Genomic DNA, 16,203 nt, shown 5'->3' with positions numbered 1-16,203 from the left:
GTCTCCTACTCTCCTTCACCTCTGTCGGCCGACGGCTGCTGCTCGCCTGCTCTCCTCTGGCGAATCACTCTCCGCTAGACTGGCTCTGCACGGCTCACGACTTCACCAGTTCACCTCTCTCTCTCACCTCTATCACTCTACGTCTCTCACCTCTGCTAGTGAGTCTCTTAGAAGTCAGAAGCATATATATACACTTCATTTTACCTATTGATTTCTCTATCTTAATCTCCTTTTTCTTGCTCGTATTGGCTGGATGTTGGTGATGGAAGAGAAATAAGCCTGGAAAAATGCCCAAGAAGCTAGCTTCAAAACCAGTGCATTAAATATCTTGGACTGGTATGTCCCTTAAGCTCACTTAAGTCATAGCCTATGACTTTAGTTAATTGTTCATAGAATAGGAATTTTTTGTTAATTAATTAATTGTAAATTTGGAATTTAATGTTGACTTAATTGTTAAATTAATAAATTTGTGTTTTACTACAGTCTACGGTCTACCGTGTCCGAGGCGAGGTGCTCAAGCTGCTAAGTGCTAAGCCTACAATTCTACAAATAATTTCAATCTAGGTGTTATTATTCCTTTTATACTCAGACTAAGTTGATTTAAATTATAGCTTTTTAATTGTGATTTTGTGAATTATAATATGTTGCCTAAAAAACAAATTTCTAGATATGAAAAAAGAAAAAAAAGAAAGAAAAAGACTAGAATAATTAACCGAATTACAAAGAGGTGCTCTTAATAAATTCTTTGTTAAAAGTACAAGTTCTAATGAAAATATAGAAATTTTAAATAGGGATAATATAGATGAGTCTAAAGAAATATATGATGTTAGCGAGGAGTCTAATGAAATTCATGATGTTAATGATGAATCGAATGAAATTCATGATGTTAATGAAGATAGAGATAATTTAAGAGAGCATGAAAATGTTACATGTAGTAGATAATGAGAATAATAATATTGATAAACAATTTATTCCTCCACTTGATATATATGACCCAAGAAATTGGGATAATCTTGATAACAATGCACGTGATATTTTAGTTGAAAAGGAGCCTATAAGATAAATAAATCTCACATTTCCTTTTGATCACTAGTCTAGACATTTTTCAAGTAATTATTTTAAAAAGTTAAGTAATGGATAGGAAAGAGACTGAAAGTGGTTGGTATACGGTAAACATGTAGATAAAGTTTATTGTTTTTGTTGTAAGTTATTTAAATATGAAAACAATAGAAGTTCTTTAGCGAATGATGAGTTTAGAGATTGGAAACATATCAGTGAACGACTTAAAGAACATGAAAATTCTATTGAACATATAACTAATATGAACTCTTGGAAGGAATTAAAAATGAGATTAGATAAAAATGAAACAATTGATAAAGATCTACAACGAGAAATCTCTAAAGAAAGAGAGCGTTGGAGACAAGTTCTTACAAGAATATTAGCAATTGAAAAATGTCTTTCTAAACGTTGTTTGGCTTTTCGGGGATCTAATGAGAAACTATATCAAGAAAGTAATGGAAACATTTTAGGGTTGATTGAAATGATTGCTGATTTTGATGTTGTGATGCAAGATCATATTAGACGCATTCAAAATAATGAAATTCATCATCATTATCTTGGTCATAAAATTCAGAATGAGTTGATTTCTCTTGATAATGTTAGAAGTATTATCATTAAGAAAATTAAGGAGGCAAAATATTTTTCAATAATTCTTGATTGTACTCCGGATATTAGTCATCAAGAACAAATGACTTTCATAGTACGATGTGTTAATATGTCATCTAGCAATGTGAAAATAGAAGAGTATTTTTTAGAATTTCTAAAAGTTAATGATACATCTGGTTTTGGACTTTTTAATGAATTAAAAAATGTATTAAAATCACTTGATCTTAGTATTGAAAATATTAGAGGTCAAGGTTACGATAATGGTTCTAATATGAAAGGAAAACACCAAGGAGTTCAAAAGAGGTTGCTTGAAATAAACCCAAGAGCGTTATACATGCCATGTGCTTGTCATAGTCTTAATTTGACTCTTAGTGATTTGACACATTCTTGTGTTAAAGCCGTTTCTTTTTTTGGAGTGGTTCAATGCATATATACATTGTTTTCAAGTTCTCCTAAAAGATGGAAAGTTTTACTTGATAATGTGAAAGGATTAACTGTAAAATCTTTTTCAAACATACGTTGGGAAAGTCGTATTAAAAGTGTTCAAACTATTAGGTTTCAAGCTCTTGAAGTGTGAAGTGCTTTATTAGAGTTATATGACATTTGTGATGATGCAAAGTCTAAGAGTGAAGCTGAAAGTATAGTTAACTCAATTGAAAGTTTTGAATTTTTACTTGGTATGGTTATTTGGTATGATATTTTATTTGCTATAAACATGATAAGTAAGAAGTTACAATCAAAATCTATGTGCATTGATTCTGCTGTAAAACAATTAGATGGTATAATATCATATTTTGAAAAATATATGAATGATGGTTTTGCAACAAGTTTGACTATTGCTAAAAGTTTTGCATCTGATATGAATATAGAGCCAATATTTTCAATGAAACGTCATATTTTTAGAAAAAAACAATTTGATGAGAAAGAAAATGATGAAATTTCACTATCACCTGAAGAATCTTTTAGAATTGATTATTTTGTGATTATTGTAGACATGACAATTTCTTCTTTGAAAAGTAGATTTGATGAAATGAAAACATTTGAAAATATATTTGGCTTTTTGTTTGATTCGAAAACATTAAAATCATTAGATAATGATGAGTTGAGAAAATGTTGTGTTAATCTGACATCCACATTTACACATGATAATTCATTAGATATTGAGTTAGATGATTTATTTACAGAATTAAAAATACTACAACTAACTTTACCAAATGATATAATGTCGGCAGTTGATATTCTTAATTTTGTAAAAAATATAGATTGTTGTCCAAATGTTGCAATTGCTTATAAAATATTGTTGACTATGCCTGTTACCGTAGGATCAGCTGAAAGAAGTTTCTCAAATTAAAATTACTGAAAACATACATGAGATCAACCATGTCGCAAGAGAGGTTAAATGGATTAACAATTTTATCTAGTAAATTGCTTTTCCCCCTCCCATTTGACACTGCACCCCCTCTCCCATCCTCTCTCTCCCTGTCAAATGACAATTTTACCCTTTCTTTTTTCTTTATTTTTTTAAATTTTATTTTTTAATTAATTTTATTTTTTAATTAATTTTATTTTTTATTTTTTCATAATACTTATATATTTTTTAATTTTGTTGAATTTTTATTTGGTTTTATTTTTTAATTAATTTTGTTTATTATTTTGTAATTTTCTTTAATTTTTATTTAATTTTATTTTTTAATTAATTTAGTTTATTATTTTTTGTCATCAATACTTATATATTTTTAAATTTTATTTAGTTTTATTTTTTAATTAATTTTGATTATTATTTTTTAAATTTTATTTTTTAATCAATTTTATTCATTATTTTTTATATTTTTTTCAAAATACCCTCTCCTTTAAATTACTCATCTTCAACTCTTGACATATGTCAGAACCTCCATTCCCTTTAAATTACCCCTCTTCTATATGTAATATATGTTAAAATCTCTCATCTCTTTAAATTACTCCCTTCCAACTCTTGACACAATCCCTTTAAATTACCCCATTCCAACTCTTAACACATGTCAAAATTTTTCATCCCTTTAAATTACTGTACTTTCAACCTTGACACATGTTAAAATCTTTCATTCTTTTAAATTATTTCACTTTCAACTCTTGACATATGTAAGAACTTTTCACTCTCTTTAAATTACCACCCTCCAATCTTTGACATATGTCAAAATACCCCTCTCCCTTTAAATTACCCCTCCAACACTTGACACATGTCAGAACTTTCTCTCTTCTTAAATTATTCACCCTTTGAGCTTCAAGTGTTGATAACTCTTAAAATCTATAACTAAAAATAAACAAAAATTATAAATATATAATAGCAAATTATTAAAAAAATAAAATTGATAAAAAATTTAAAAACAGATTAAAAACAAAAAATAAACAAAACTTAAAAAAAACAGGAAAACGAATAAAGAACAAAACAAAAAAAAATAAAACAAATAAAAGAAAAGGGTAGAAACAGAAGAAAATTAGAATAAGAAGTGGGGTCGGAAGGACGGGCATGTCAGGGGTACGAAAAAGAGATTTAGAAAATCTTGAAATTAATAATATTATAGATGATTTTGTATTTAGAAAAGTTAGAAGAAGTCATTATAAATAAATTTTACTTTATTAAAAAAAATTAGGATCTATTTTATCGTTTTGCTGAAGGCCTCCTGAATGTTAGGACCAGGGCTGATTAGGTGGGGTAGATATTATAAAGTAAATGATAATTGGTGTGGTAAATAATCATGAGCTCCCTCAAAATATAATAAATTAAGTTGAGCTGATAATTTTTTATAACCCATCTAATATCCTATCTCATTTATCAAACACACCCTAAAGGCACGAGGAACATGTGGGGAAAAAATTTATGGATGAGATATGATTTTGATATTACCGAAAAATATGAGGGAATCTTTGACAATAATAATAATAAAAATGTCGTGTGAATGTCGGATGTTTATGAAATTTAGGATTTCTCGGGGTTTTATTGTATAAATTGTTTTTAACTAAAATGGCGAGATGGTAATTCAAGGCTCTTTGAGTGGCCTTCATTTAACTGCCGCCGAAATTCTTTGGCTGCTTCTGGCGTTTTTCAACGAGAACAATCCTTTTCCGCAATCGTCATCGCCGCAAACTCTCTGCTGCGTCGCTTTCTCTTCCGCTCGCCCGATGGCTTAAATTGCTCTCGAAATTGGAGACTACCACTTGCTGCTGGTTGAGGCGATCTGCGTGGGAATCTCTCGTTCCCACTCTGTGAGCTAAGACGGATCGGCGTGCGGCGCGGACTATACTTATCGCCGAGCTTTCTTGTTTCTTCAATTCGCAGGTAGGGTTCGTCCTCTCTCTCGCTTTGATATGCGATAGTAATTTGTTTTTTGGTTGAGCTGGTAACTAGGCTAGCACCTCCCTAGGTGACAGGGGTGATGTGATTGCAGCGTTTTCGAGAGATTTATTGTTTCTTGGATTCGTAGGTAGGGTTCGTCCTCTCTCTCGTTTTGCTATGCGATAGCAATTTGTTTTTTTTGTTGAGCTGGTAACTAGGATAGCACCTCCTAAAATCCTTTTGCTGGATCGATGATCCTATTCTATAGCGAAAATTTTGATTTTTAATCGCAAATGATTCAGCAAACTGACCTCGGTGACGGGGTGATGGTTGGGTTCGTTCTCTCTCCCGTTTTACTATGCGACAGCAATTTGGTATTTTGGTTGAGCTGGTAAGTAGGATAGTACCTCCTAAAATCCTTTTGCTGTATCGATGATCCTATTCTATAGCGAAAATTTTGACTTTTAATCGCAAATGATTCATCGAACTGACCTCGGTGCTAGGAATGATGTGATTGCAGCGTTTAACCGAGCTTTCTTCTTTCTTCGATTTGCAGGTAGGATTCGTTCTCTCTCGTTTTGCTATGCGATAGCAATTTGGTATTTGGTTGAGCTGGTAAATAGGATAGTACCTCCTAAAATCCTTTTTATGGATCGATGATCCTATTTTATAGCGAAAATTTTGATTTTTAATGGCAAATGATTCATCGAACTGACCTCCGTTCTAGGGATGATGTGATTGCAGCGTTTCAGCACCGCGGTTTTTCTCCTATTGTGTTGGCGGTTTCTTTCGTATTCTTCCCTCTGGCTTGCAGATAACTGTTTTTCCCTGTACATGCTCATTGCTGGAAGAATAAAGCTGCTTCTGTGGAAAAGATTGTCTCATGAGTGCATCGATGTGCAGGAACTGAAAAGGAAAATTGGCTTCATAGAATTTCCAAGTAAAATCTTATGGACGACTTACCGCTTACTGATTATGAAGGGGGTGGGAGCCCAATTCCTAATGATCCATTTGGGCTCTTCTTCCTCATGAATTTTGATGGTTATAGTGAAGCATGTAGTCCAACAATTGTAGATCAAATTGTATCTACTTTAAGTTTTCCAGCTGCTCAACAAGAATCTGGTTTGTGGGCTTCCTTGTCATCACCAAGGGTCTCTACTCAAATGACAAATGCTGTTCTTGGAGTTAATAGCAACATGGGTGATACTAATCATACCCACAGGGATAATAAACTATTTTCTAGATTGAGGCAAGGGTCTTCATCAGATTGCCCCGGAATGGATGTTAGCAGTAGGAGTGCTAGTTATTCTGCTTTTGATTCCAAGTCAAACGAAGTGGTGCTTCATGTTCCTCCATCCCTCCAAGTGATTTCTCTTGAAGAAAGAATGCTTAAGGCTCTATCCTTGGTTAGGGAATCATCATGTGGTGGAATTCTCGCCCAGGTTTGGATGCCCATTAATCACGGTGAGCAATATGTGTTAAGTACATCTGAGCAACCTTTTCTCCTAGACAATAGTCTTGCTGGGTACCGCGAAGTTTCAAGGCATTTTACCTTCTCATCTAGGGAAGCCCCTGGTTTATTCACTGGGCTTCCTGGGCGTGTCTATGTCTCTGGAAGGCCAGAGTGGACCTCAAATGTCATCTATTATAGAAACTTTGAGTACTTGAGGATGGACCATGCAGTCAATCACAAGGTATGTGGTTCTCTTGCTGTTCCAATTTTTGACGCTGATGTAGATTCATGTCGTGCAGTGCTTGAGCTTGTTACAACAAATGAAAAATGCAATTTTGATACAGAGATGGAAACAATTTCTGAAGCTCTTGAGGTCAGTGTTGCTATGACATTAAAAATCTTCACATGAACATATATGTAATATGTTTTGCCAACATATGACTGTGAAGTGGTGTGGAGGATATTCTTTGTTGTTTCTTCTCTCTTGGATTGTCACTGGGCTTATGAGACATAACAATAAGGCTTGTGTTTCTCTTCAGATTTCAGATCCTTGCTGAGAGCAGACTTTAGACCTGTTTGTTTTTTTTTTGTCTTTTAGTTATTCTATGTTTTTATCTGTGAACTATCATGTTTGAGAAACATACTTATCTTTTTGCATCTCAAGGTGCCTTTTTTTTGGCCTTTTCAGGCAGTGAACTTGAGGTCCACAAAAGTACAGGCTTCCCTACAGGTAGTTGTGCTAATCTGAGATCAATTTTCTTCTAAGATGGAATGATGCTTCTAAATGATTTTTAAGAATGATTTCTTTTCTTTTGCAGAATCTCACAAAGAGCCAACTTTCTGCATTCTCAGAGATTCTTGATGTATTGAGATATTTATGTCATGCATACATGTTACCGCTGGCACTTTCATGGGTTCCTATAAGACCTGATGGTAACCATTTAAGTAGGCCTATCCTTTGCATCCAAGAATCAGCTTGCTATGTTCACGATACACGAATGCAAGGTTTTCTTCATGCATGCGCTGAACATAGCCTTGAGACTGAACAAGGCATTGCTGGGAAGGCTCTTCAATCAAATCATCCATTCTTCTCCCCTGATGTAAAGGAGTATGACATTCAAGAATATCCACTTGTACACCATGCTCGTAAGTTCAACCTTCATGCTGCGGTTGCAATCAGAGTCAGGAGCACATACACCGGAGATGATGATTACATACTAGAGTTCTTTCTACCAGTAAATTGTACAGGCACTGAAGAGCAACAACTCCTTTTAAATATCCTCTCAAGTAACATGAAGAGAATTTGTAGAAGTTTGAGATCTGTTTCGGATGCTGAAAAAGCAGAAGCAGAGATAGCTGGAGTTTCAGAAGCACCAGTATGTTCCTCATCAACTGATTTCTCAATTAAGTGCTCTCAACCAGTGGACAGAATTGATGAAACAACTTATAAAGTTAACTTTGGAGCTAAGGAGATTGCATCTGAGGAACAAAATGGTGATGCTCATCATGAAGAGGTGCTTGCTTCCTCAATCTTATTTCTAGTGTCATGCTTTGAGTATGGTTTCTGTAATGTCTTGAGCTGCAGATGTGTTATCTATTTGTTTTGCTTAATTGTCATGTTGTCAAATAATTGATGCCTTCATGAAGCATCCTATGTTGAACTGATGGTCCTTTTGTCCTCATGATTGCTAACATGATCCCTTGTAGTTATGTGGAAATCTAAGTATACACTTTACCTTATGGACTTTAGAGTGACATCACTCAAACTGTGGCTATTAATAATTTGATTTGGTGTCTAATACTTTTGACTAGTACAAGAACTCTCTGTAAAAGAGAGGCATTGAGGAAGATCAAAGAAAATCATTAGTTTAGGATAATTAAAAGTTGGTCCAATCATGCCTCAAGTGGTCAAATTCGACTAAGATGGATGCTGTTGACAAAGAGTTAGATCTATGTCATATGTTTACCAAGTGTGTAGGAGTAGTGATGGCAACAAATTTTGGGTTGGAAAAATCTAAGTAGGTCGGTCAAGGTTGATTAGATACTTGACAAATAAAGAAGTTCAATAGGTGTTGGCAGATGGATAAGTTGAAGAATACCTTGGCAGCTGGAGAAGTCTAACAAATGTTGGCCGATGGAGAAGTTCAACACATGTTGACAAAGAGAAAAGTCCAAGAGGACCTTGGCAGATGAAGAATATTGATAGGTATTGAAAGGATGCTTGAGTGTAGTAGGTGCCTTTGAGGAAAACCCAAAGGTAAGGTCTCTTAGCAGAGAAAGACTTGGTGACATGATTGCAGGATCGAGACGCACTAGAGGGGGGGAGGGGGTGTGAATAGCGCTTGTGGCTTCCTCACGAACATTTAAAATCGATCGAGTAAAATGGCAGCGGAATAAAGACAAAAAGAAAGAAAGAGACAACGCTAACACACCAATAGTTACTTTGTTCGGAGTTTGTGGTGACTCTTACTCCAAGGCCCACACGTGAGAGTGCTTTCGATAGGCAAATACTAATCAATCCGATGATTACAAGAATAATTACAACTTTAGTACAAGTAATTTGAATAACAACAATACCAACGACTTGGAGAATCAAATCTTGAGCGCAGTTATTGTCGGAGTAGCTTTCGGGCGTCGAGGAAGTGTGTTCTGAGCAGCACACAAAAGCGGAAGTTGTTCGGAATGTTGTTCTTGAGGTGCTGGTCAAATCCTCCTTTTATAGCCCACTTCGGGTGCTTGGAACCTCCCCCGGGCGCCCCCACAGGGCTGAGATGGCGTGCTCTCGTTGAAACTCGATCCGGCAAGAGTTATCCACCTCCGGACACTCGGACCAACCCTAGGCGCTCGGATCGTGATGTAGGTCCGCCAATCAGCAGTTCGGTCGCCTGGAGCAACTCCGAGCGCCCGAACCGCGAGGGTGCCTGGCCAGGTACCCACTCCGGGTGCTCAGACCAACTTTTTCCAACAACTCCATTTTCTGCAAAATAAAGTTAGTCCATGCAAAACAATATAAATAAGGTATGATTTTGACAGCATTCGAGTTGTTCGGTCCTGACTTTGAGTTTCGTTGAAATTCTAAGTCGGATCGACGCTTACTGTTCCCTCTTCGGGAAACGCACCCTCACTTATTCCTCTTAGGAGAAATTACCTTTTGCTAGACCGATCCTCAATACCGTCTGGATTTTTGCTCAGTGTCCGAGACTTCAGGTCTTCATACTGAACGTCTGATCCACGATAAGTCCAGTCTTCCACCTAAGGTCCGTAACATTTTCACCTAAAGTCCTCGACTCTAGGATTTCGCCCAAAGTCCTCGAACCGCCAAGACTTCGCCCAGTCTCTCGGAGCAAGAGTTCGTTGTCTAACCGCAGCTAGGACTTTCCACCTACTTAGAATCTACTAGGACTTTTGCATAAGACAACTTAGGACTCTCCTGCAAATTCAGTCACACTTGTTAGATAACAAGACAACTTAACTTTGAACCCCTTTGCTATTATCAAAACACAAGTTCAATCTGTTGGTGCAGTTTGCACTAACGGTCTAACTCATATTTTGATGAATGACAAGTGAGTTAAGTTAGATGTTTTTGTGATTTGATTACTTTACCAAGTGTGCAGGAATTGATGGTATGAAGGACCGGACACCAGGCAGAAATCCAGCTAGGTCTGGGACGGATAGTTGGTGCAAAGTCCAGATAGGTCAACAGGCCAACGGGATATCTAGCAGGAAGACCAGTTGGGTCCGCGGGATTGGACAATCTGTAGAAAGCCTAGTTGGGTTTGTGGACCGGACAGCTGGCATGAAAACATGATGAGTCAAGAGACTAGTCAACCAACAGCAAATTGGTAAGTAAAGGTAAGCCACTGGAGGAGAGTGACTAAGTGAGGACGCGTCCTGGTTGAGGGACAGGCGTCGTCCAGGTTAGGTCCATTTTGGATTTCTAATCTGAGACCTTGACTAGTTCTTGGTTCTGGGAGGACAGGGGCTAATTACTACTTCTTATTATCACTGTGCTAACTTTCTTTTGCAGGTTAGATGTTTTAGATTTGGACTAACACAACTTGTCGGGCAAAAGGAGCAAAAAGCCTTTGGATGAACAGTACCTCAAGGCGCCTTCAAGTATTGGAAGGCGCCTTTAATGACTTGAAGGCACCTTCCAAGGGATAAATTTTTGGACCCCGTTGCAGATAAGGCACAACGAAGTCGGGATCATATTTACCCACGTTGAAGGCGCCTTCAATGGTTATGGAAGACACCTTCCATGCCCTTTATAAGGCAGTCCAACCAAACATCAACCAACAACTACTATACGAGCTACTACGCGTCTATTTAAGGTTCTGACTATTCTGACTTCTTGCTGCGACTCTATTGCGAAGTTGCTGTGCTCGAAAACTACTCTGAGGACTTCCGATCGCGTCCGGCAGATCAACATCGACACTCGTGCGCTCTCACTTCAATCTCTACGTGTCGGTAACAAAGTCATTGTTTCTGTACTTAATTTCTGCAAACGGAAAGTGTAGTCTGTTACACTTTTTCGATCTTTTTGTACTTGATCTTCTCTTTCGGAGGTACCGGAAGAGGGTTTTTAGTGGATTACCCATCGATAGGTCTGCGGGACTTGGGTCTTGGAGTAGGAGTCGTCGAAGGCTCCTAACCAAGTAAACCACTTGTGTTCATATTGTTTTTCATTTGTCTATTCTCTTATTCCGCTATGTTCATACTTTGATTTGAAAACCGAAACGAACGAGGTTTTCAAAATCATGTGATTCACCCTCCTCTCACGTGCGACTTGATCTAACACAATCGTCTGGTGCTCCCTGCACCAACAATGGTCTCTTAGCAGATGAAGACTAAGTGAGTCTTTGAAAGATTATGAGCGACTTATAATCTTAGTTTTTGGGTAGATTTTTACTTTGGCATGAAATCGATCAAGAAACAAGTCTTTCTAGGTCATAGTCGATGAATGAAGTATTGACGAGCACATTCAATCAATTGGAAGTTAAGGTTAGTCCACTGCATAGTTGAGTCAACTCAATAGTCGACTCAAGACTTTTTTCTCATGAACAGAAGAATTCTGTTTCAACTTTAGCTAAATGAACAATAATTGAGTCAATTGAAGTTGGCTTGAGTAAGCCAACAAGAATATTCATTGAAGGATAAGGATTGCAACAACAATCATATGAGTAAACTGAAAGGTGTTGAATCGATTTAATTGGATTTGAGTTGACTCAATATGATTTAAATTGACTGGAATCGTAATCCTGACAGATGACTGGGATCCAATTAAGTCGATTGATAGCTGTTGAGTTGACTGGAATGATTTTGAGTCGACTAAAAATGTACTGAGTCGACTGAAAACAAAAGCTAGCAGATAAGACATGTGTGGTTAACGTTTTAGTTGATTGGAATTAAATAGAATAGTTGTGTGAAACTCATCCAAACTTGGTTTGAAAGAGGCAAGAAAAGTTTAACCTACAACCCATTATAGATTCTCACTCACGCTATTTTTTATAGTCTATTATTATTATTGTTAAACACCCTAAACTTAAAGATTCTTTCTATCTTTAGTCTCTTGCAAGTTTTTGGATTTTCTTACAAGCTTTCCTTTATGATTATTATATTATTTTTTTAAGGAGAAAAAGTTTTTTATGATGTTTTCCACCGCTGTAAGGAGAACAAATTAGTAGGATTTTTGAGAATTGACTCATCTAACATCTATCAAATCAGTGGAATAGGACCAGTGATTCAAATCATATTATAAACAACTTGTTAGCATTGTCTTTATTGATTTATTTTTCCACTACATATCTGACTCCTTTTATTTAATCATTGTGCTCGAGTCATTTTGTATTTCCATATTTCAAGCAACTAACCCCCTTTAGCCGCTTCTTTGATCCTACAAAAGTTACTTTAATACATCTACTTAGAATTAGAATTAATCAATATTGTTGCAAAACCCTCTATAGAAGTTGAACGCGTTCTTTAAATGAGTTCACTACCATCATTTAGAAGGGGGGAAAAAGTTAAAATTTAGTTAGTGGTGTAATTTTGAATTCACTTCCACTGAGGTAGAATTCTAGTCGTATAAGTAACTTAGAATATAATACAACAACAATAACAACCAAGCCTTTTCCCACTAGGTGGGGTCGGCTGATTCATTGAATATTTACCATAGTTTGACGTTGGCTGGCAACCTACCGCAACCCTCCTCCTTTATCCGGGCTTGGGACCGGCCATGACAGGTCATCATGGGTGGAGTTTAACTTAGAATATAATAACTTAAAAATATTTATTTTTTCATTGTCTGTCATCATCGAAACTCTTCAATGCATTAAATATATACAATTGAGAGGAGAGTTGTCTTTGTTTTCACAAGAGAACTATTGAATTACTAACTAAATTTCTCATGTGGGAATAAACCTCTAACATATAATTATAACTCTTGTGGATACTAACAGGAACTCAATTTGACTTTAATATGTAATAAAGAAGAAAAAAATATTTTATTATAAAATTGATTAATTTTTGTTATTTGAGTCATTAAACATAAAAGTTATCTCATATTCATAATGTGTATCTACTACTTCACTTGCAGGTACCCAAACTCGTTTAAATAGGCTAGGTATCCACATGTGCCAAAAACAAACTCATCCCATTGCTATCCTTATGTCTCTCTAAGTTGGAGTGTAGATATTATTTACGTTATCTCATATTCATAATGTGTGTCTACTAGACGGATAGATTTTGAATTATTAGAGTTTTATCCTTCAAGTTGAAAAAGTCAAGGCAAATTGATTAAGGCAATTGATACCATATAACATTTCAATGGAGAGATAAGATCCATGTAGTTGGTCTCAAATAGTCGATAGTCATGACAAATATAGCTTGATGATGACGATATTTTTCAACTATGGTCAAATTTGGCACGGATAAAACAAAAGCTTAAAGAACACAATCATTGTCCTGTGTTCACAATGTTTAACATATCAAAATATACAAGATATACAAGTGATTGCTTTTTAACCTGTTTCACACATATGACATCATGAAATCTAATGTCTTAAATGTTGGGGGGTTGTTTTCGGTCAAAACATTAACAAAATATCAATTGGCAGACTAAAATATCTCGTCTCATTGGAATGCTTTTGTGCTATTGAAGCTCTAAAATTTTTATTCAAATGCCCTATATATATTGCCAACACTAGTGGTTTGCTGCAACAATTCTATTCAAGTTTAGGCAATGGATTATCAAATGTTGTGACTTTACTTATTTGTTGATTTTATGTCAAGAAGGCACTTTTATGCAAATCCCTAAAGTATTGTAACAATATATAATTAACATTCTAATACGGCAGCACATTTCAAATTCAGTTGTCATTCATGTTGAAGAGAGCGATTCAAATTCAGTTGTCATTCATGTTGAAGAGAGCGAGATAAACAGATCTATCGGGCATAACAGCTATCCATGTTTGAGTTTAATTGCATTAATAGTTAAGTTATGAATTTTCTCACTAGATGAACATGCAGGTCCTTGAAAAAGAAAAGGTAAATCTACAAATTACAACATCATCAAATCAAAAAGAAGAAATTGTGACATCCATGCTCTTGCATTAGCATAGCATCTAATTGTTAGTTGTTAAATGTTAAGTCTCTTTTCCTTTTACTGGCCGACGATGCTTGCTCATTTACTGGGAATCGGAGTTTTTTTATTGAAAGCTCTATGTCGATCTAATTCTTGCATGTTTCAACATGTGCTAGTTAAAATCAAGCTCAGTCAAACAAGTTGAGAAAAAACCCAGTACAACTGAGAGGCATATTAGTCTAAGTGTTCTTCAGCGATACTTTTCTGGAAGTCTCAAGGATGCTGCAAAGAATATTGGTGGTGAGCGTTACATCTGTACTGGTTTCGATATGTCAGCGTTTATTTTTCATCTAAAGAATATGAAGTCCTTAGCTAAAGCTTTGTAACATACAAAGTCGTATCGATACTCTGCTACATTTGTGACTTACTGATAGTTTATAGCAAAAAAGCCTTCATTTTAAGAACATATTTTTTTAAATATGTTTTTCTCATGTTGCAGTTTGTCCTACGACACTCAAAAGGATATGCAGACAACATGGAATATTAAGATGGCCGTCTCGCAAGATAAATAAGGTCAATCGTTCATTGCAAAAAATCCAAAGTGTAATAAGATCTGTACAAGGAGCGGAGGGAGCAATAAAATATGATCCTTCTACTGGCTGCCTTGTTGCGGCAGTCTCCTCTGTGGAAAACCCGGCATCGCTAACTTTAGAGCCTAAAGGTAAATCAGCATCTTCTTTTCACAGCATCGAGAAAGAACACCCCGTTGACAAAATGGAGCCGGATAGATCTTCCCTTATCAGAGAGAGTACAGTCCAGCTAAAATGTGCTACCGATGAATTTGACGGGTTTTCAAATGATTATAGCAGAGACTTGGACTGGACTTGTGCAGATGGTGGGCTGGCACCGAATGCTAGAACTCAAGCTGGCACAACTGATCATTCATGTTTTGCCATACCAATAGGCTGCTGTGGCTCGAGGTTGGCAAACTTGGAAGGCCAGTTTGTTTCAGGAAGCTCAAGTTCAGCTATACTTGATAAAACTCAAATGAACGCTGAGGCAGATGGCGGAAACACAGAAAACAACAATCTTTCTCCTTCTTCCAGCATGACCGAATCTTCCAGCGACGACAACTCAATAAAGAACAGGATATTACTCTCGAAAACTTTGCCGTTTGTCACAGTGAAGGCTACTTGCAATGATGGCACAGTTAGATTCAAGTACTCTCCATCTTCAGGTAGTCACCACTTGTTTGAGGAAATCGGAAGGAGATTCAAATTGTCGCGAGGGACTTTCCAGCTGAAATACATGGATGATGAGGAAGAGTGGGTGATGTTGGAGAACGATGCTGATTTGGAGGAATGCATTGATGTGATGGAGAATGTCGGCTCACGACATATGAAGCTACAAGTTCGATATGCCCCTTGTAACGTAGATAGCTCCACCAGTAGTAACTATCCAAAGTTGTGAATCACATAGAAGAAGAACATACCTGAGAAGAAAGTACAATACTACGTGAGCATTTCAGTAAAGTCCTGCTTTGTTAATATGGTAAATCGTCGGCAGAGTCCGAGTCCTATTTTAGCACACACATTTAGATGTAGAATCGATAAGAATTCTAGAGCTGTAGTTGGTTAGTAAAGTTCTTTAGGATTTTCTTGTATACTATTTTTTTTTCTTTAACCTCTGTATATTATCCTAAGGAATTTACATATTATTTGCTAGTGAAACTTTGTAAATCCAATCACTAACTTTTTTTCAATGTGGCCAAATATTTTGGTTTAGGCCAATCACCAATCGCATTAAGACACAACATTTGCAACACGGATTACATGTTTTGGTATGAGAACTTACACTACTTATTTTGAAAGGGAAAACATAACTCCTTGCTTTAATGCTCAACATGTAATATGTAATATTAAGGTTGACAAAATCATTTTAAATTTTTTAATTTTAAATATTCAAATATATTTAGGAAAAATTTGCAGAGACACATTTAAGTATGATAAATATACATATTAAATGAGAAAGAAAAGACTAAAGAAGATTAAGTAATAAGATAAAATAAAATTTATTTAAATATAGGTGATATTATTATTAGCATAAAGTCTATTTGATCGTCATTGTTTAAATGTCAAAATATAAAATAAAAATATGTAAAAGTAAACAATATATTATGAATTAAGAATAGGA

The 16,203-nt window shown here is 35.8% G+C and overlaps 1 protein-coding gene and 1 pseudogene across 10 annotated transcripts; both read left to right on the top strand.

Annotated features, from left to right (window-relative positions):
• The first annotated feature begins 916 nt into the window (after positions 1 to 916).
• On the top strand, positions 917 to 5,570 carry LOC121979950 (annotated as a pseudogene).
• LOC121981546 (protein NLP2-like) lies at positions 4,760 to 15,772 on the top strand. Of its 10 annotated transcripts, XM_042534127.1 has the most exons (10): positions 4,760 to 4,981; positions 5,067 to 5,126; positions 5,281 to 5,369; positions 5,535 to 5,593; positions 5,706 to 5,808; positions 5,882 to 6,804; positions 7,120 to 7,161; positions 7,250 to 7,945; positions 14,187 to 14,310; positions 14,510 to 15,772. In XM_042534127.1, exons 6-10 carry the CDS (start codon positions 5,929 to 5,931, stop codon positions 15,478 to 15,480), a joined length of 2,709 nt encoding a protein of 902 aa, XP_042390061.1. In that variant the 5' UTR covers positions 4,760 to 4,981; positions 5,067 to 5,126; positions 5,281 to 5,369; positions 5,535 to 5,593; positions 5,706 to 5,808; positions 5,882 to 5,928; the 3' UTR covers positions 15,481 to 15,772. The 10 variants fall into 10 exon arrangements, with proteins under 10 accessions (XP_042390061.1, XP_042390057.1, XP_042390056.1 ...); XM_042534123.1 differs by having other exon boundaries at positions 5,074 to 5,126; positions 5,706 to 6,804; XM_042534122.1 differs by having other exon boundaries at positions 5,706 to 6,804.
• Positions 15,773 to 16,203: the final 431 nt, after the last annotated feature.

Source organism: Zingiber officinale, chromosome 5A, assembly GCF_018446385.1.
Source record: "Zingiber officinale cultivar Zhangliang chromosome 5A, Zo_v1.1, whole genome shotgun sequence".
NCBI classification, from domain to species: Eukaryota; Viridiplantae; Streptophyta; class Magnoliopsida; order Zingiberales; family Zingiberaceae; genus Zingiber; species Zingiber officinale.
This window is presented reverse-complemented; position numbering and strand designations above follow the sequence as displayed.

Excerpts from the sequence above, each read along its gene's own strand:
- LOC121981546 (XM_042534121.1), top strand. The coding sequence starts at position 5,929 with ATGGACGACTTACCGCTTACTGATTATGAAGGGGGTGGGAGCCCAATT. Across the intron at positions 6,805-7,119 it reads CAATTTCTGAAGCTCTTGAG|GCAGTGAACTTGAGGTCCAC; the intron begins GTCAGTGTTGCT and ends TGGCCTTTTCAG. Across the intron at positions 7,946-14,186 it reads GTGATGCTCATCATGAAGAG|TTAAAATCAAGCTCAGTCAA; the intron begins GTGCTTGCTTCC and ends AACATGTGCTAG.